We start from the raw sequence: 20,782 nt of genomic DNA on the forward strand, positions 1-20,782 counted from the left end.
ATTTCTTTTGTCTCCAAGGTAATGCAAAATTTCACATTGACCTGTCATTGGAAGTCTGGTTCCTTCCTCTTTACTTAATACTGGCTCTTGTTGCTCCTCCAGCCAGTGTCCAAGCCACACTATTTGACCCTTACTGGCACTAGAACAATAAACAGACCCTGTGTCTTAGTTAGAGTTTCTATTGCTGTGAAGAGACACCATGATCATGAGAACTCGTATAAGAAAAACATTTAATTGGGGTGGCTCCTTAAAGTTCAGAGGTTCAGTCCATTATCATCATGGCAGGGAGCATGGCTGCATGCAGGCAGACATGGTGCTGGCTACATCTTGATCAGAAGGCAACAAGAAATGGTCTTGGACACTGGGCGGTATCTTGAGCATAGGAAACTTCAGAGCCTGCCCCCACAGTGACATACTTCCTCCAACAAGGCCATACCTACTCCAGCGAAGCCACACCTTCTAATATTGCCACTCCCTATGAGCTTATGGGTGCCAGTTATTCAAACTCCCACACCCTGCCACAAAAGCCCCTTCTAGAGGTTTTTTTTTTTTTTTTGTCATCCTTGCCTTCATCCTCTGCCTGGTTACTAGCTCACAGTCAGCTGCCATGGGAGATTCTGAGCTGAACTGACCTGGGTGAGCATCCTTCATCCTTCCTTTTATTTTTGTCCTGTGAGCTGTTTTCCTCTCTTCATCAGTCTGTTCCAGTTTAATGAAAGTTAATTTTCTTACATTCCTCAGCTCTTTTGAGTTAATACCGTCCATCTAGTTTCTGAATTCTTGAGTGTCCGGGGACCTGACACATTGCTTTATGTGTCTGGTTAGTACTAAGGGTCTTTGTAGGTGTTGGGGTTGTGGGACCAAAGGTACCTCAGAGTATTCATAGGTTAACTGGACAGATGGGGGAGAACAGGACCTTGAGAACTGAAGTCATTTGTCCACATGGTGAACACATGGTTGCTGTGTAGTTCTTCTGTGTAAAGCTCTCACGGTTCATTTTCGTCTTCCCCATATCCACAGGTTTTTTCAAGGAAAAGAAAATCTCCCATGTATCTGTTTATTAATTGGAATACCCAATACTTAAATTACAGGAGAGTGTGATCAGCTCAGAGCCCCCCCCCCCAAAGATGCTCTGGAGTTCTTGAGACTCTATGGTAGCTGTCAGGGTCTACAGGGTAGGTTGTTCATAAAATGGATGGTCCAGAGACAGTGATGCTGTGTTGAAGTAGGATTTGCAAGTTCCAGCCTTTGGCACCAAAACAGCCAGTGGCTGCACAGTGTAGAACAGGTCAGTTAGGAGCCGGGTGTCAGCTCTCCTGCAGAAAAGGGGGTCATTTCTCATAGAACTGGTAGCAAAATGAGATGACATGACGTGCTCACGCTGGCTTTGTGAACAGAAAGGCATTTAAGCAAACCTAAGTGGAGGTTTGATTGACAGAGTCTTCATTTTAGAATCTGCATCTTACAGATGGAGGATGGTGGTAGTGCTGTCAAAATCATGGGATGAGGCCCACCTCTGAAGGCTTGCAGCTCTCTCTCTCTCTCTCTCTCTCTCTCTCTCTCTCTCTCTCTCTCTCTCTCTCATTTGGTTTTTCGAGACAGGGTTTCTCTGTGTAGCTTTGGAGCCTATCCTGGCACTCACACTATAGACCAGGCTGGCCTTGAACTCACAGAGATCCTCCTGCCTCTGCCTCCCGAGTGCTGGGATTAAAGGCGTGCACCACCAATGCCCGGCTACACCCTGTCTCTTATAGAGCTGAGTGGTTGCATCTTGCATCTGGAGATCTTTTTTCTTGATTTTTCTGCCTCATTTGCTGGTTTGAGTTTTAAGCCAATGGCTTTTTTTTTCCCCTCTCTTTGTAACACTGAGTGAGAGTTGGACCTGGAACCTTGCTTGACCCAGTATGTGCTCCCCTACTGAGCAATACCCTGGTGCCTCTTTGTTTTTCTTGAGATGTTTCCATATTTTTGTGTTTTAAAGGCAAACAGGTTTTGTTATCCATATCTTTTTCATTTTGTAGTTCTCTCTCCCTCTCTCCTTCCTCCTCTCTCACCTCTCCTCTTGGATGCTATGGATGTGGTAAATTGATAGGTAAGAAGCAGGAAATCCTTGGGAACCTAAAGGCTGTGCCCTGATTAGGATGCATTAAAGACACCAGGCAGGACTAACTGATGCAAGAGTAACGATGTTTTGCTTGGCAGAATGGGCTAGACAGACCATCCAAGTGACATGTTTCAGGAGTGGCCATATGTCTCCATAGCTCAGGGAATATTTTGTATATTAGCCACAAAATCTGTTGCTCTGGTTCCCGTGTGTACTGCCCACTTTCCCTGAACATTCCACGGTTCAGCCTGTAGCTCTCGATCCCTTTGCACTGGTAGTGGGTCTTCCAGGGACAGCTCAGGAACTTCTGTGGCCTACTGGGATGGGTATTGGAGTCATGACCATCGTCGCTGTACAGTATTGAATACGGACTGTGCGGTTAGACCTGGGAAGAACTAGGTGTGAGTACAGATAGGGAGCAGTGTGGGTACCAGTGATGTCACAGACCGTACAGGCCTGATAGACCAAGAACATCAAGTAAGTAAGTGTTGTGGCGGCCCAAGGGAGGTTGCTTAGAAGGCGGAGTGAGGGTGACTTGGGGACTTTGGGGAGGTGCATGTGAAGAAGACAAGAGGCAGATATAGAAGAAGAAGGTAAAGAGTCTTAGTGAGATGTGGTAGAATGACGAGGACCAGCAAGGGAGGGGCGGCGACTATTGTTTCTTATAGAAGATGTCATGTATATAACAGCTACTGCAGAGCTATTTTGGAGGGCAAAGCAGAGTTTTATTTAGTATATTAACTTTGAAGTTGAGGTGGGAATGATAGAGACAACATGTGGCTAGAGAAAGGCAGCCCAGCAGCCGGGTTCCTCCTCACATGCTAGCTCCTGATTCATCAATGTTTGCAAAGAGGAGAGATTTACATTGCTCTGGAATCTTTCTCTCCTGTTTTCCTCCCCATGCAGGTGACAAGCACACAAGTCTGTGGTATTCAATATGATACTTTGATGGATATCCATAGACATTGAGATGTAGCTAAATGAAGCAGTTGGTAACTCCTATAATTATTTTTGTGGCATAACTCTTGAGATGTACTCTTGGCAATCTTTGAGATAACAATAAATTAACTGAGGTGTTAACCATGATGTGTAGCAGATCTTAGCATATTTCTCCTGTCTAATTAAAATGACATTTTAGGTCTGGGGATGTAGCTCAGTTGGTAAAGTGCTTGCCTTGCATGTCTGAAGTTCCAGGTTCGATTCCCAGCACCATATAAACTAGGTATAGTGGTGCACATATAATTATAGTGCCCAAGAGGCAAAGGCAAGAGAACTAGGAGTTCAAGGCCATTGCAAGTTTGAGGTCAGCCTGGATTACATAAGATCCTCTCAAAATAAACAAACAGATTCTATTGTTTTTGTGTACAAAAGTAAGAGTTGTCCATTCTAAAAGAATCTTGGGTCAGAGGGTCAGCTCACTGGGTCTTTGCTTCATGTGAAAGGCGTGTGATTCTTTTGTGTTTTCCAGGGCTTTAATTTTCCTTGAACTTCTCAGTGAGTAGGGTAATGAGATCTTTGATGGTGGGAGTATGCCACCAAAATTAACTCCAATTAATCTTGAACACGATGCTGAGAAACAGGGTCAGACCTAGCAAGAGGCTCCTTCTTAGCCTCGAACCTCACACCCAGTTCTTGTTAAGCAAGATCTGGACAGGATTGGTTATTTTTCATTAAAAATAAGCCAGCATGATCTTGCATTCCATTTTCAGCTAGAAGCAATGTCCGTCCAGTGAGCGAAGCAGCCTACATATCTTCCAAAGGATTGAGTTGAAGAAAGATTTGAGCCTACGCTGTACTTGTTGTGCTGGTTTTCTGTCCGTTGTCACCTGTGTAGTGACAGTGTGACACAGTAATCCTTCATCTGTCAGCAACAACATAACACTGTGGATGCATTGACTGGATACTAAGTGGTACTGGTTGTGTAAAAAGAAGCTGACATGACCATAGAGTGCTTGGACCAAAATGTTTGCCTACAAACAAGATGCCATGGAATATTTACCCATGCATAATTTCAAAGGAAGGCTGTGTTTAGCTTCTTTATCGGCAGTGTTACAAGCCAAAATAGAGTCCAAAGAAATGCCTTTCTTTCCTGCTGAGGATCTTTACACACATATCTGATGAAAATCTGTTGAACTGTAACTTGCTTATTATAGCTATGGAATAAAAAGGCACTCAGTATGAGCTTGGTGAATGAGTGAAGGCAATGATAAACTTTTTTAGTTAGTTTTTAAAAAATGAATTGGAGGGATATGTAAGTATTCTTTACTTTGAATAGGTGGAAAGCTTAAGGTATTTCAGTTTCAGAAAGTGGGTCTTTGCCTTCTAACTTAGACCAAAACATTTAAGAAGTCTTGCCCATTAAGACTATAATTGTGTTTTCTCTTAATTGTCTTTCTTACTTGGAATTCTACAGTTCCTCTGAGCAATAATGCGTTTCTCAGAGCTTAGTCTTGGAGGGAAGAACAAGACATCTCATTTGGTGTTCTGTTCCATCACCTGGGATTTCAAGGCCATCTGTGGATAATTTCTTTTTATAGAGTACCCAGGCATGGGGAGGGATTTATTCCAACCCAAACAGTCCGATCCCCAGGAAATGATCTGATGAAACTGTTGGCTGCTGGCTGCTATTCATATCTGCTTGTTGGATGGGCTCTGTTTGTCTTCGGCCAGTACAGGGCTTGGGGATCCGCTGCCCCTTTTTCTTGTTGGGATTATTTTAGGGGTTGATGCAGATATTGCCCTTCCTAGGGTCAGGGGAGGACCTGGCACCCACCCTCTGTGTAGAATCTTTTCTTTCATGTTGTGGAGTTTGTTTCAGGATGCTGAGAGGAGGGCTGGGTAGAGCCTGCATGCCTTCTGCCTCTGGCTACTTGAGGACTGACTCATCAGTACAGAGACTAATCACTTGTGTCTTGAGGTTGTAGAGACCCAATGGAGCTGCCATTAGGTCTTTCAGGAAACAATAGCTACCTTCTCTAAAGAAGAAGGGGCTGACCATATGCTCAGCCTTGGGTTCCAAGAGGAGAGCTCCTTCAAGGGACTTGATCATAACATTGTAGCAAAGTACACACAGGAAAAAGTCATCATTTTAATCAGCTTTAAGTTGACAATCTAGGAGCATGAAGTGCCTTCACCCCAGCATTCCACTTCAGAGGTTCTGTAGCATGAATTCTAGTTGGTATTAATAATAAAAAGCAGAGACAGATATTGGGGTTAGAGATGAAGATCAGAGAAGCAAAGTGGCCAACCACTAGATAGTTCTCACCTCTACCAATGCTTCTGACTGAAGGGGTGATCCTGTCCTCAGACTGCATTTCCTGACTTCACTGCTCCTCAGCCTCACTGAGCTCCTGTCTCCTCCCACCTTGTAGTCCTCTCTAGTGCTGGGATTAAAGGTGTGGGATTCCAAGTGCTGAGATATCACCTTTGTGTGAGCTCTGTTTCTCTTTTAGAATGGATCAATTTTGTGTAGCCCAGCATAGCCTTGTGCTAACAGAGGTCTGTCTGTCTCTGTCTCCTGAGTGCTGGGATTAAAGGTGTGTACCACCACCACCTGGCCTCTAACTAGTGTGGCTGGTGGGATTAAAGGTGTGGACTACCTGGCCTCTATGGCTATTGCAAACTTTTTTTGTTAGTTTATAAACAGTATGTCACCACAGGGTTTATTCTGTGAACAAGCAGCCTACCTCATCTACTTTGACATTTAGATTGCCATATGTATACAGGGGAAGTCTTAACATTTAGATAGATCCAGATTTAATAGGAAAGGCCAACTGTGAACCTGTAGGGGTGTCGAAAATTTGTGTGAACACTGAGGTAGCCAGGGCTCTAGCAGACTGGCATTGCACAGTAAAGAAATCCCAGTTGCTCTAAAGCTGGTGCTCAGTATTGTTAATTACCAGGTAGTGCCATCTGCCTAGAAAGGCAGCTAGGTAGCTCTGTTCTCTGTGAGTGGTGAGCTGGGCTCTGGGCTTCAAGATAACTGGAAGCTTCTTAGCCCTGAGGTGTGGAGGCTTCCAGGGTCAAGAGCTGAATTCTACGCTGTGTAGCTTGTGGCCCATCTTCCCTGCAGTGTTTATTCAGTCCATGTGTGCTGTGTTCTAGGACATAAAACAATGACGCTGGTCAGGGAGAGGAGGAGGTCACAGCGATGATTTCGAGGCTGGCTTTCTTCCTGGAATGTTGTGGAACTTTTCCTGTAACAAGTTCCTGGTGACTTGAGGACATCTGCAGACACTGGGTTCAGACTCTGACTTGCAGCCATTGATTCAGGGAAGCCACTGGGCTCAGCCTACTGTGCCTGACTGTACAAGCCACCATGTGCTCTGGAAACATGGACCATTCCTCCTTATCTTTCTTACACCCTCATGCCTACAAGTGCCATTTACTGATACCTGGGTCGACCAGTTGTCCCTTCCTAGATGCCAGCAAGTAAAGCCTTCCGCACTCCCCTTTAAGCTTAACCATTAAAGGTGGGCTGAACTTCCCACTGTTAACTGGGGAATTGCAGTCCCTGTTGCTGGTTGGGCCTCCGAAGGTTTTGTGACATTTCACAGACAAGTTGGGACATGAACATTGAAGGGAGGGATGATACTCTTGATCACATGGTAGCTGCTTGCATCCTAGAGAGTATGGCCATGTGCAGTGATTGTGTAATCAGTTTGGAGCTCTCTCTGATTGCAGTACTCCTCCTTATCTTTTTCTTTATGTCTCATGTTGTTAAACTGCACAGATGTTTCCTGAAGCAGATCCCTCTACCATTGTCTCCACCAGACCCTTATTGGCATCTTCAATTACATTCCCATCTGAGCTGGGCTAGGCTAAGTTGAACTGTGTGATTCTTGTGTTCATAGAGTGAATTCTGAATGGCAGGAATGGAGTTTTGTAATACATCATATCCCTTATTCCAGAGAGGGACTCAAAATTGTCTAGCAATCAACATCTAGAAATACAATCTAAAAAATAAGTGCAAGAGAAAGGGACAGCCAGAAATACCCTTAGGTGAGGGACAGAATGTTTGCACAGAGAAGTTCCCATGTGGCCAAAGCTGAAGAAGAAACCTACAAGACCCTCAGGTTCAGAACGTGGAAAATGGACCATGGCTTTGGAGGACCACAGGCTTGACTGCAGCACAAGTTGGACAGGATGCTGTAATCATCCTCAGGGACACCTGGGTTCCTACGGTAGAGGCTCTCCACAGCAGCTGCCCCAGCAATCCAGGCTTGGCTCCTGGTGGCGCTTTTGTTTTTCCATTTAATTATATTCTGAAGACAGGGTCTTATGTAACTTAAACCAACCACAAACTTGCTGTGTACCCAAAGATGACCTTGAACTTCAGAGTTTCTTGCTTCTACCTTTCAAAGGCTGGGTTTGCAGATACTGTTTCTTCATATACAGTTTACACAGTGCCACTTATAAAACCCAGGACTTCATGCATAGTATATAAGCACTGTGTAGGCCAAGCTACATTCCCCAGCCCATGGTTCTTGTTCTAAGTGTAGGATGTAATAATATACTTGTTTCTTATTATGTGACAATATAACTAAAAATAATTCTACAAAAGCTAGAAATGAATGTATCTGAGACAAGCCTTATACAACCAAGAGACAACTTCCATGGATGCTATTTCTTAAAGCTGAGTCATGCAAGGTTCTTATCGGGCCTCTGTTATTGATTTTATTATTACTAATAGTTCTTGTACTGTCAACACTTATAGCATATATTTAGATCCTGTCCCAGGTCCCTACAATGGATCAGGCATCATACCAAGCCCCTCGCTGCAAGAAAGTCCTTAGTCCTTGCACAGGCTCTGAAACTGTGCTTGTTTTAAAGGAAAAAAAAATGGCTCACAGTGCTTCTCACGACCCATCCAGGACCACATGGTCGAATCAACCCGTGTGCCTGGCACTGGCTGCTGCCTGAGAACAAAAGTAATTGTATAAAGGAGTTAGTTTAACTATTGGAATCAAATCCTGACCACAGTCCACCCTTTCTCATATTAGCTTGGACAGAGTGCAATGCACAGACCCACCTACTCCCAGGCCTGGGAGCCTCTGGTTTTCGTTAGAGACATATGTGTTCCAGGCAAACTGTGTTTGTGGCATTCCACAGCTGGTGCCTTTCAAGACTCTGGGGAGGTTGTCCATCCAGGGCCACCTGAGCGTGATTGAAATAACTAGATAAGGACAGTATTTTCTTTCTTTGACTTTTAAATGTTTTCGGTCTTTGAAAATATAATTGAGTTGAACTTGGTTAATGTTGTTAGGAAGGTCAGTCTTATAAAAAGAAAATGAAGTCATCTTCCACATAAAGACATTTGAAACTTGATAACACTTCTCCTGTGTCCTCCCGGATTAGAAATTTAAGTTAAAAGCAATTGTGTAGAATACTGACTTCTACCACTGAACCACACTGAATAAATACACAAAAACCACACTGAAGCCAGGCAGTGGTGGCACACATCTTTATATAATCCCAGCACTCAGAAGGCAGAATCACAGTGGATCTCTGTGAGTTTGAGCCCAGCCTGGTCTACAAAGTGAGTTCCAGGACAGCCAGGACTGTTACACAGAGAAATCCTCTCTCAAACAAACAAAAAACCAAAAAACAAGACAAACAAAAAACCACCCCCCCCCAAAACAAACCCCACACTGAATGTGTTCAAAGCAATAATAAGGTGGATGCAGATGCAAAGTCATTTTTGAAAATGTATTTCATTTTTTTAATAGTCTCTCTCTCTCTGTGTGTGTGTGTGTGTGTGTGTGTGTGTGTGTGTGTGTGTGCAGGTGACTGCAGAGGCCAGAAGAGGGCGTCAGGTCCATTTGGGCTGGAATTACATGCAGTTGTGAGCCACCTGACCTAGGTGCTGGGGACCAAATTTGATGTCTTCTGTAAGATCAGTACCCTCTTTTAACTGCTGAGCCCCATTTCTCCAGCCCATGTGAAGTGATTTGTATGTGTCAATTCTTTTTCTTTCATGTTTTTTTTTTGAAAGGCTCTATATTTTTATTACTGGACAAACCATTCCCAGGTTAAACATGACCAAGTCTCCAGGTTAAAAATGTTGAACTCCATTTGGCAGCATACATTGCATTGATCATTGACCATGATTCAGTACAAACTCTCAAGTCTTGCCATTGATTGTGTGAATCCTTACAGGCCCAGCTTGGTTCTCCTCCAATGTCTTCTCTTGGAGTTGTACCTGATTTTGCTACCAGTTTTCATCCAAATCCACTGACGAATAGGACGATTTTGCTTTTGTTTCTTGGCCAGGGATCGCATGATTCTGAAAGTCTTGTGAGAAGACATGGTGAGAAGCCAACTCAAGCGTGTGATGATGCACGATGGTGGAGGAAAGGCGAAGAGACTCTTTTGTGTTTTTAAATTGACTTTTAAAAGTGCATGTATGAAGATAAGAGTTTCATGGTGATGTGTTCACATATGTGTGTATGTACATACAGACGTATGTCACTATAACTGGCCCTCCTTCAGCCCCTACTTCTCTTTGCTGCCCTGTCCCCCCCTTCCCTTGGAATACTTGTCCCCTCTGGTTTTGTGAAATATAGAGTTCATCAACTTTCTCTTGTTTTCTCTCCCTCTCAAAACTTGGTTTTGTCTTCCCTCTCATAAAGCCCTTTCTACTTTCATGTCCTACATATATGTATTCAAATTTAAACAAAACATGTGCCATAAGAAAATAAACAGATCTGGAGATGATTATATTAAGTGAAATAAATGTCAGTTCTTAGCTTTGAGAATTCTCCCAGAACCATGAGATTCATATTCTGAAGACTTCACTCTGGTGTTTGGATGGAGAGTTCACTCCCCTCTCGGCTACCCCTAAGCCCCACCCCCTACCCCATGCTCTTTGTTGCAACCACTTTGCCTCAGTCCCACAAGAAGAAAGCTAGCAGCACACTTTCTGTTCCACGAGGGATAGGCACACTCTTTGAACCTTACTGTCTCATTGGCAGGTGTTTATTTTTTCCAGGATGACCAAACATGCTTTCAGAAATTGCCAGTAGTTGCTAGGCAGACTTCAACAAACACAGGGGCCACTGCCAGCCTCCAGCCTAGAGGGTTCTCAGTTTAAGAGGTTTTGTGACCCTTGCTGGAGAATCAGTGAGCCCTATTGCTGTTGGAACTTGGAACAAGGGATGCCTTTGCCAGCTTTCCTGTTGGCATTTTGAGGCATTTGTGAAGTTGAAGTTAGTTCTTCAAGAAGCCAGTTGACTGACTTTAAGGAAGAGTACACTGTCATTGTCCAAGATTTTGGGCCAGTTCCCTTGGCCCTCTGAAAGGTGACTAGGAACTGTCCAAAGTAAACAACTCTCTGAGCCAGCACTGGCTCCATTCCCATGTATTATCCTCCTGGGATCACTGGCCTGTCCTGCTAAGCGGTTCCTCTTCATATCTTCCTTATTCTCCTGGCAAGAGGGAAGTTCTTAGACACCCAGGTATAGTTAGCGTTTGCTGCAGTGAGTTTTCTGGATGAACTTGGAGCAATGCTGGAAATACTGAAGAAACACATTTTTTTTTTTTCTGGAATAGCGATTAGATGTAAGAATGGCGTGACTTGGAGTCTGCCCGTTGTGACCTTTGGTTGTCTGTGGGTCCGTTTGTTTTGGTTTCACTGCCTCCAGGGCAACTTCTCCTGAACAGTACCGTACCATTTATTAACACATGACAAATGCAAGCCGGTTCTAAAGGCTGACTGTTTAAAAGGCAGGACCTTCAATGTGCCAGTCATGCTGAGGACAGCTTGCTAATAAACAGAGCCTGCCCTGCCCCCACCCCACCCCAATTCCCCTGGCATTCTTTCCAAGAGGTAATAAGGGTGTCAGTGAGAAGGTCACCCTGATCTGTAAGAGGGGGAAAACCTATTAGTTTGTAGGTGTGTGTGTGTGCTGTTGCACTCATTGCTCAGGGCTGGACGCTGGAGGCTGGAGGCTGGAGGCTGGAGGCTGGAGGAGGTTGTTGGACATGCCCTGATGGCTAATTTTCCACCTTATTCCCTATCTGAACCCGGAGCCAGGCAGGCATCAGCAAGCCTCGATTACCTTCCCATTTCTGCTACCCCCAATGCTGGGTTATAGGTGTGGCTAGCCATGCCTGGCCGTTTTGTTTTCTTTTCTTTGATTTGTTTTGGGGGTGGTGGTGGTGTGGGTGGGTGCTGGAGATTCAAATTTGCTTCTTCGTGTTTACACAGAAAGTGCTCTGATCCTAGAAGCCATCTCCCCAGCCCCAAGCCTACTCTTCATCTGGGTTACAGTTTTCCACAACACAGTCCCAGAATCTGCTCTGTCATGTTTCCCCGTTGAGGAATGACTCTCACAGCTCCTTGTAAGAAGGCTTTATGTATGGCCTTGCTGTTGATGTTCCTTATCTGTTTGGGTAATCGCTTCGTAGAAAGGAGGCTGTGACAATGACTATAAAGATAGATTACCTCCGTGTGAACTCACGCTTGTCCTTTACTTCTGGTTTTCAGTCTCATGTGTCTGGGATGTTTTGATGGAGAGTAGTATGATCTAGGCATGCCTTCTGAATGAAATTTTCCAGGAGTCACAGCAAGAACGACAGAAGTAGCTGGAGCATTCCTACACAGCAAGTGACATGTGACACACAGTGTTGTGGTTGGGAGACTCTCAGAGCCTTCTCTTGCATGGTCCTGGGTTTGTTTGCTTGTTTAGTTTTTGGTTTTTCAAGACAGTTTTTTTTTTTTTCCCCCTGTGTAGTCCTGGCTGAACTGGTACTCATTCGGTAGACCAGGCTAGCTGTGAATTCCGGGATCCCACTGCTTCTGCCTCCAAAGTGCTGGGATGAAAGACATGTACCATCACCAAGTCTGGCTCCTGGATTTGTTTTTAAATGAAATACCACAGTGTGTTTTAAAGACTTATATGCTGGTTTCAAATGCATTCTTCTCATATGTTAATTTTTCTGTTTGAACAAGCAGCCCCCTCCTCCCTTTATTGTTTGTAGTCATTAGGGGAAATGGATCCGGAAGAAGTGGATGGTAAGAATAAAGGGCAGAGAAATCCTTGCTACAAGGTTCTGCACATCGGTTGGAGGCATCTTCCGCATTGCCTTCCTGAGATCCTCCTGCATACACAGACACATTGTTAGTCCTTTACTCTGTAAGCTAGGGTATGCTTTCCTTTTTTTTTTTTTTTTCTAGGGTTTCTTGCTTCTAGCTACTTTTCTGTTTCAGGATAGGGTGGAAAGGGTTATCCTTCACTCCTAGAAGGTACACTGACAGGGATAAAGGAAGAGTTCTCCCGAACTGTCAGCTGTGGTTCTCTGTGGTTCCCTTTGGGTCTATTGTAATAATAATAATAATAATAATAATAATAATAAAAACACCAAGCGACAGAAGTCAAGCAGATGTTTTTTTTTTTTTTTTTAATTAAGGGAAAAGGATAATAAAAAGGGGAAGAAGGGGGAGGGGAGAGACCCGGTCTCTGGAGACAGGAGCAGCAGAGAGGGAGGGAGAGAGAGACAGAGAGAGATGGGGGAGGGGATAGGGAGGGGGAGACACAGAGAGAGAGAGAGAGAGACAGAGAGAGAGACAGAGAGAGAGACAGAGAGAGAGACAGAGAGAGAGACAGAGAGAGAGAGAGACAGAGAGAGACAGAGAGAGACAGAGAGAGACAGAGAGAGACAGAGAGAGACAGAGAGAGACAGAGAGAGAGAGACAGAGAGAGAGAGACAGAGAGAGAGAGACAGACAGAGAGAGAGACAGAGAGAGAGAGACAGAGAGAGAGAGAGAGAGAGACAGAGAGAGAGACAGAGAGAGAGACAGAGAGAGAGAGACAGAGAGAGAGACAGAGAGAGAGACAGAGAGAGAGACAGAGAGAGAGACAGAGAGAGAGACAGAGAGAGAGACAGAGAGAGAGAGACAGAGAGAGAGAGACAGAGAGAGAGAGACAGAGAGAGAGAGACAGAGAGAGAGAGAGACAGAGAGAGAGAGACAGACAGAGAGAGAGAGACAGAGAGAGAGAGAGACAGAGAGAGAGAGAGACAGAGAGAGAGAGAGACAGAGAGAGAGAGAGAGAGAGAGACAGAGAGAGAGAGAGACAGAGAGAGAGAGACAGAGAGAGAGAGAGACAGAGAGAGAGAGAGAGACAGAGAGAGAGAGACAGAGAGAGAGAGAGACAGAGAGAGAGAGAGACAGAGAGAGAGAGACAGAGAGAGAGAGAGACAGAGAGAGAGAGAGACAGAGAGAGAGAGAGACAGAGAGAGAGAGAGACAGAGAGAGAGAGAGACAGAGAGAGAGAGACAGAGAGAGAGAGAGACAGAGAGAGAGAGAGAGGGGAACAGACAAACAGGAGAGGGAGAGAAAGAGAGATGGGAGGTGTGCCAGGCCCTTGTAAAAGGGGACAGTGAATAGGTACAGGAGGTGTTCTTAGTGGCAGCAGCTGAGGGCATATCCTGTCAGAACTCCAAAGGCAGGCCAGTCCAAATGCCTAAATACTAATACCTGTCTTTGACTAGAATTCCATAGAAGAGCTGATACTGTTGCTGTGACCTATGTGACTTACAGATTTTGTTTTTTAAGTGTTGTGAATTGTGATAAGCTGCATTTGGTCATATTTTTTTCGTGACCCTCAAGCATACCCTAGCTTTGTAGAATGCTGTTATTTTCTCAACCTGATTTAACATCTTCATGCCTTATTTTAATTAGAAAACATTTTCAGAAAAAAAATTGTGATGCAACCAACTGTGTTAAAAGAAACAAGCTGGGCATTATGACTCACATGTGTAATTCTGGTTCTTGGGAAGAAGAGGCAGGAATATGGCCAGCTTGAGATACCCAAGGAGTTCTGGGTCAGCCTGGTCTACAGAGTGAGAGCCTCTGTCCAAGATGGAGTGGTGGGGGGTGGAATCTAAGCCAGTCAACCACTTTACTCTTTCAGCAAACCATTGGCTCAGAAGCAAGGATGGTGCAGATGGTTACAGTGAGAGACTCTCCTACCTAGAGCCTAGCTGAGGTCACCTGCAGCGGGAGGGTGTGGCACTGTGAAATTGCAAGTGCTCAAGAGTATGAAAACATCTCTACAACCCTTTTCAAGATCCCCTCAACTCACAGCTTCTGGTGTAGTCAGTGAAAGGTTCAGGCATTATGCTGGCCTTGTCCCTGTTACCTGACAGAATCCACTCAGGCAGAACCCTGGTCAGCCCAGGGTTCCATGGGAACTGAGTCTGCAAGCAGGTGCAAAGGACCCTTTAAAAGACAGACCCCTGCCCATTTATGCTCTCTTTACTCTCTACTCTCTCTGCTGCTTCTTCGCTCTCTCTTCTCCCACCTACGTGCTCTCTCTGCCTCTCTATGGAGACCGGCCATGGTGGTCAGCCATTACCCCTGTTCCTCTTCTCTCTTAGTCTCCCTACTCTGCTGGGCCCTATAAGAAACTAGTTAACATGTCTTATCTTGTGCCTTTCTCTTTCTTTATATCTAATTTAAACAAAAACATAACAGTCAGAGCTGCCTGCTTGCTGCCCCTTTAGCATCTTCCCATCCTTGCCCGCCATGCTCATTTCCCTCTGCCTTTTGTAAGCTTTGGGATCAGTCCAAGCCTTACACACATGGAGTTTGACTCAGTGCCGTGCACAGTGCCTTTGTGGGATGGACTTGTTACTGTGGAGACAGCCTGCGGTACAGTTGTACCCTCATTGGTCCTCTACTGTTAACTGTCAGTCTTTCCCACGAACAGCTCCTGCAAACCTGTCCCCACTGCTGTGTGCTAGCCTCTCCATTGAGCACGATGCTTGCTGTTGGTCCTTTTCTCTCTCCCGATGATGAGGATTACGTTCACCCTTCTCTCTCACCTCCTATTCTTTATCAGGGGATAGCTCCTCTGTAAATATATAGCACAGCACTTCAGTATGGCTTGACCTGTGACCCCATAGTTGGTAAGTAGGACTCAGTGTAGAAGGCTGCATGGCACTGGCATGCTGAGGAGAGCTTTGGAAGACCTGCCAGCACCTAAGGCCAAGTCTCTTTTCCTTCATGCTTTAGTAATTTTTTTTTTTAATTTTCCATATCATTCAGTAAGGCAAAGCAACCCACTTCCATGCATACCTTCTTGTCAAGGGGATGAGAGTGGGAAGAGAAAGGTGACATCACCAGGCACAGGGACTGGCTAGTGTGCAAGAAGACACCAGCATTTTTTTTCTTGTTATATACCCTCCACACGACAGACATGCTTGTTTGAAACTCAGAACAGAGAGGAACTCTGCCATGTTTTAACACAGGGCGGGAAATGCCATTGATGGTGGCTGGGCTAGACTCTTCCGCAAGCCTGTCTGCTAGGTGAGTTGGACATGGCTCCGACCCATTCCCAACATGCCCAGCTTTTGTCCTGCAAGAAGACATGGGGCATTTTGGTTTTCTCATGAAATACGCAATGGGAACCTTTTTGGGTATCTTCTAGAAATGCATAAATAAGTCCTTAATAGAGAGGGGGGCTTCTGCAGACCTTTTCCACAAGTTATTGGAGGCCAGTGGGGACCAGTGAAGCCGTGCAGAGTGGCTGCTGTAGTGTCACACTGTAGTCTGCTTTATAGTCCAATCATTCTTTCTCTAGTGAGTCTGCTGAAACCACTCTATAGCCTTTCAAGGTGTGACCCCATCAGCTCCTCAGCCAGTCTCTAATACCATTACTGTTTTACCTTGTGCATATGGAAACTAAGACCTCAAAGTCCCAGCACTTGGAGTTAGATCCAGGTGATCTAGTTTTTGAGAGCACCCCATCACCCCCATATGTCCTAAGATGCTGCTGAGGGGCCCAGCGCTGAATTAAGTGCCTAACCACCTAACATTGCAAGAAATTGCTTTCAATACTTACTTGGATGTGTGTGTGTGTGTGTGTGTGTGTGTGTGTGTGTGTGTGTGTGTGTGTGTGTGTATGTATGGAGGCCTGAGGTTGACATCAGGCATCTTCCTTGATTACTTCCCGTCTTAGATATTGACCCAGGATCTGGTCTGTCTCTGAGCCTAGAGCTTTTGACTTGTTTGGCTAGCCATCTTGCTTCAGGGTTCCCCTTTCTGTACCTCTTACATGCTGGCATTATAAGTAAGCTGTCCCTCCATCTGACTTTTACTGTGGATTCTGGGGATCTGAACTTTGGTTCTCATACTTGTATGAGGCCCTGTTTTCACTATGTTTTTGACTTTTAAGTAAACATAAATATAAACAAACACACTGTTCTGTATAGAAACCCACTATATACCTGCTTAGAATATGAAAAAAATTCATAAAATAATACAGTGTAACAATCTAACCTTCCCTGTACATATCTTATTTTTCTCGAAGTGCTGGCTAGTTCCCACTCAGTGGTCTGGAGGAGGTTTGAAGGTATAAACATGCCACCCCTTCCCACTGTGCATTTCCTGGGCCTCCTTCCATCCTCCTTCAATACCCCATGGCCAGTCAGTCATGGAGAATAGTGTTGAGTTCAAATTAATTGCCATTGAGACTCAAGTACCCCCCCCTTCATTAGAGTGCGTTTCCAATATGGAAGTAACCCGAATTTTCTGGCTCAACTTTGTTAAAATTTATTTTACATCCGGATCTTTTCCTCCCATTCCCTCCTCCTCCAGCCACTCCTCTGTCTCTCTGTTCAGAAAGGTACAGGCCTCCCATGGGTGTCAACAAAGCATGGCACATCAAGTTGAGACTGGACCAAGCTCCTCCCCCTGCATCAAGCTGGGCCAGGCAACCCAGCATGGGGAATAGGTTCCCAAAGGGCAGCTCAAATGTCAGGAACAGGTCCTGATCCTACTGCTAGGAGCCGCACAAACAGACCAAGCTACACGACTATCACATACATGCAGAGGGCCTAGGTAAGGTCCCTTGCTGGCTTCCTAACTGTCTCTTCAGAGTCTGTGAGTTCCTGAGAGCTCAGGTCAGCTGTCTCTGTGGGTTCCCTGCCCCCTGTCATGATCTTGATCCCCCCCACCCAGCTCTTGCAATCACTCCTCCCTCTCTTCAACTGGACTCCCAGATCTCAGCCCAGTGCTTGGCTGTGGATCTCTGCATCTGCTTCCATCAGTTACTGGATGCAAGCTTTCTGATGACAATTAGGGTAGTCACCAGTCTGGTTACAGGAGAAGGCAAGTTCAGAAACTCTCGCCACTATTGCTTGGAGTCTTAGTTGGGGTCATCCTTGTGGATTCTTGGGAGTTTCTCTGGAACCAGGTTTTGGCTTGTTAACTTAGTGAGAAAATGTGGGAAAGAGATTCCAGAGGGCATGGCAGTGGTGGAGTTCATGTGCACCAAATAGTGGTTGCCTGATGAGCTGGGAGACATGAGGGGCTTCAGTCCCAGGAGGACAGCCCTGCCTTCTCCCACAGATTAGCCATGGACCATTGGTTGTCTGGCTGTTAAAGCCTGCAGTGGGCCTAGTAGGACTCTGAACCTCAATCTGTTTGCATTACTAGCCCAGAACAAGCTTTATTGAAAAAGTTGCACTTTGCTAAATTGTCTTGTTTATTTCTGCTCTCATTACAACACACCCTAACCACATTTCTGCCTAGTTAGAATGAATGTCTTTTCAGCAAAACTCTACTTCCTCACATGCCTTTTACTTTTAAAATTAACCTGGATCTCTGTTTGTTAAAAATAAATAAGCAAGCCAAGAGATGCTCCAGCAGGAAGAGGTGAAACCACACCAGTTCCTAAAAATGTACAAGTCATAAAAGTGTCAGTGACAGGGCTTGGACACTGTTGAAATGTGCCAGTTTCTAGAGGTCAAAGTATGGGCCCCATCTCACCTTACCCTAGCTTACAGATTGCTTTCAGATTGCCAAGGAGAATGCTAGCCTTGAACATTTTCCAGGCTGGAATGACTGTGGTCAGACTATAAGCTTTGTGACCTTAATTGCCCATTTGTCTGGAAGTTGGAGTGAAGCCAGGCTGTAAGGGAGACTTTGGCTTTTTCTGCATTGGAAAAGCAAGACGGGTTCTCTTGCCTCTGTTTGGCACCAGACCATCTGTCTATATTGAGAGCTTGAGTGGAAAAGACCCAGCGCAGCACACTGGGATTGTGGGTGGAGGTCATTGTCCTCATATGGGGAGCCATGGGTAGAGAGAAGCCTCTGCTTCCTCCCATCCCGCTTATGTGGCCTGCTGGTAACTTGCCAGCATGCACGCTGTGTCCATATGGGATTCTCTGTATTCTAGGGAGGCAGAAATCAGATTCACAGCCTCTGATAGTAACCATCCCAGCCCTGGGCTATGGAATTCCACATTCCAATGCTACCCTTGGCTTCCTTATTTCTCTTTTAATTTTCCTTCTGAGACTCTGTTTGAAACTTTTGTTTCTTCTGTGCCTTTTGTAACCCTCAGTGTGTATGCTGAGCTGTTGATCCACACAGCCTGTACTTTGAAGACCCCAGCCTCCCCCCCCTCTCTCTCTCTCTCTCTCTCTCTCTCTCTCTCTCTCACACACACACACACACACACACACACACACACACAGAAGAGGCTATACCCCAGAGTAAGTGATGACCATAGTTTCCAGGAGCTCAGGGCCACAGTTTTCTATCTACTTTGAAATCTTGTGCTGGTTTTGCCAAAGGTTGGCATGACTAAGTTAACAGTGACTTTTCCTGGCTAGCAAGATGGCTTAGTGGGTAAAGATATCTGCCTCCAAGATGCCTAACTTGTGTTTGATCCCTTGAACACACGTGATGGATGGAGAGAACTGACTCTTACAAGTTGTCCTCTGACCACCACATAGGTGCTGTGGCACGTACAATATTTTCTTACAAATATGTAATAAAACATATAAAAAGATTATTCTTTGAAGTAACAGGATTCAGATGTTGAAAGTTCATGGTAATTGCTTAGTAGAGTCTATCGCATTAACATGAAAAGAAGCACCAACCCAAGTTCAGTAGTTATGATGGAATGCATATTTAAGATTCATATTTGGTAGTTCAGAAGAGAAAGGGGGATGTGAGGTGCAGTTAGTGAGCGACAGGAAGCCTGCTCATTAGGTGCATGGAGATGCCACCTTGATTCCTTTGGCGTCTCACCTGTATAAATGAAGAGGCTAGACAAGATAGAAACCACTCTCTTGTGAGCTGTGAAGTGCCACTCTTCCAAATGCCACGGCAATCAAACCTCTGGGTGATTCTTGATCATGGCTCCTTTCAGAAGTAGATCCCGGAGAGCCGTGAGTCTTGAGACCCTTTGCAGCATCTCAGTGAGTGTTTTAACTCACAGATTCCTAGGGTTATCTTAGGCTGGTTGACTGGGGCTCCAGACCCAGGATCCCTAGGTTTCCACTCTGTGTACGATAGTGATTGGTAGTATAGCAGAGCCAGGAAGTTCATGTTCTCACACGGGGCATGTATGTGTGACCATGGTGGCAACAGAAGGATTACCTGTGCCCAGTCACCTTTGTGGTGAATTTTAATGTGCCCATGTAGGTATTTAGAGAATCCTTATTAATTTTTTTTTGGCTTGGAATTTTAAGCATTGTCTGACTAAAACGGCCAATTTTAAAATGGCCTGTTACTCTGTCTTGAGATAAATTTTAAAATAAATTTTATATGGGTATAAAATGTCAAAGATTGGAAGGGACCTCAGAGTGCTGCTTTAAGCCTTTTTTGCCTTGTGATATGGAGGGAGAAGAATGCATAAAATTGCTACCATTGGGTGGACTGTTGCTTGTGTTTATTTACTTCATTTCCGATTTCTTAAACACATCCTATTCATGGGGCGGTGGTGAAGATGATGATGACAGAAGCACCGTGCCTGGAACTCTCTTTTCTTGAATTTCTTTGTTGTTATTTGTAATTCAGTGTGTGCACACATGGTGCTGAGCAGGGTTTCCTCGGGACCATGTTACACTGAAATATTTTCGAGTTTCAACCATGAAAGTAGAATCATTCAGTAAACAGATTTGTGCACGGTCACTTTGGACTAACTGTGGATTAATTTTTTTTTAAATTGAATGGGAATATGGTGTTTAAAAGCCAGCCTTCTACAACATGTGTACAGGATTTAGTTGACATGAATCAAGATTGATGGGTGATGCCGCTGACGGAGCTGCCGAATTTCATCAGAGGATGAAGGCATTTTCCCTGAGCTGGGCAGAGACAAACACTGCCCTGAGTTTGGCCAAGTAGCCAGAAATAGTTTGGGGATTCATGGAGTTGTCTTCAAAATTCCAGGGCTATGACATCATCTTAGTGGATCTGGTTTGTTTTCAGTTCTTTCTGAAACTGTGCCCTGCTGATGGGATAAATATTCAATAAATCACACCCACACGTAGACTGAGCACTAAAGACAGTCCCATCCCCTCCGCAGGCATCCAGCTCTGCACTTTTATTATGAAGGGTCCCTTGGTTCCCATGACAATGTGGCTCTGACCTTTAAGAATATATGAAGTAGGAGATCAAACTGAGTGTGGAAAATGTCTGGTCTGGTCTTCTTCTGTAGATGACACAGCTGTGGGTCTCATTGGAATCAGGGTTCTACACGTCCTTTCACGGGGACCCTGTTTTGCTTTGTCTCAGCATGGATGTATGTGCGTAGCGAGTGCAGACTTCTGACTTTGTGAGAAAACATCACGGAGTAGATTGGAGATTTTCGTTAGTTTTGTCTTCCAGGACTTTCATCCCTTTAGCCCTTTGATCCAAGAAAGCGGTTCTGTCACTTACTTCAT

General features: G+C 44.9%; 2 protein-coding genes across 5 annotated transcripts in view; one reads left to right on the top strand and one right to left on the bottom strand.

Moving 5' to 3' along the window:
* Positions 1-20,782, top strand: part of Bicc1 (BicC family RNA binding protein 1) — a 214,785-nt gene that overhangs the window by 83,166 nt on the left and 110,837 nt on the right. The gene's annotated exons all lie outside the window — the stretch shown is intronic.
* Positions 9,242-9,423, bottom strand: LOC100771474 (60S ribosomal protein L39-like). The gene has a single exon (XM_035451213.1). It carries the CDS (start codon positions 9,410-9,412, stop codon positions 9,257-9,259), a length of 156 nt encoding a protein of 51 aa, XP_035307104.1. The 5' UTR covers positions 9,413-9,423; the 3' UTR covers positions 9,242-9,256.

The sequence above is a fragment of the Cricetulus griseus genome (assembly GCF_003668045.3).
Source record: "Cricetulus griseus strain 17A/GY chromosome 1 unlocalized genomic scaffold, alternate assembly CriGri-PICRH-1.0 chr1_0, whole genome shotgun sequence".
Classification (NCBI taxonomy): Eukaryota; Metazoa; Chordata; class Mammalia; order Rodentia; family Cricetidae; genus Cricetulus; species Cricetulus griseus.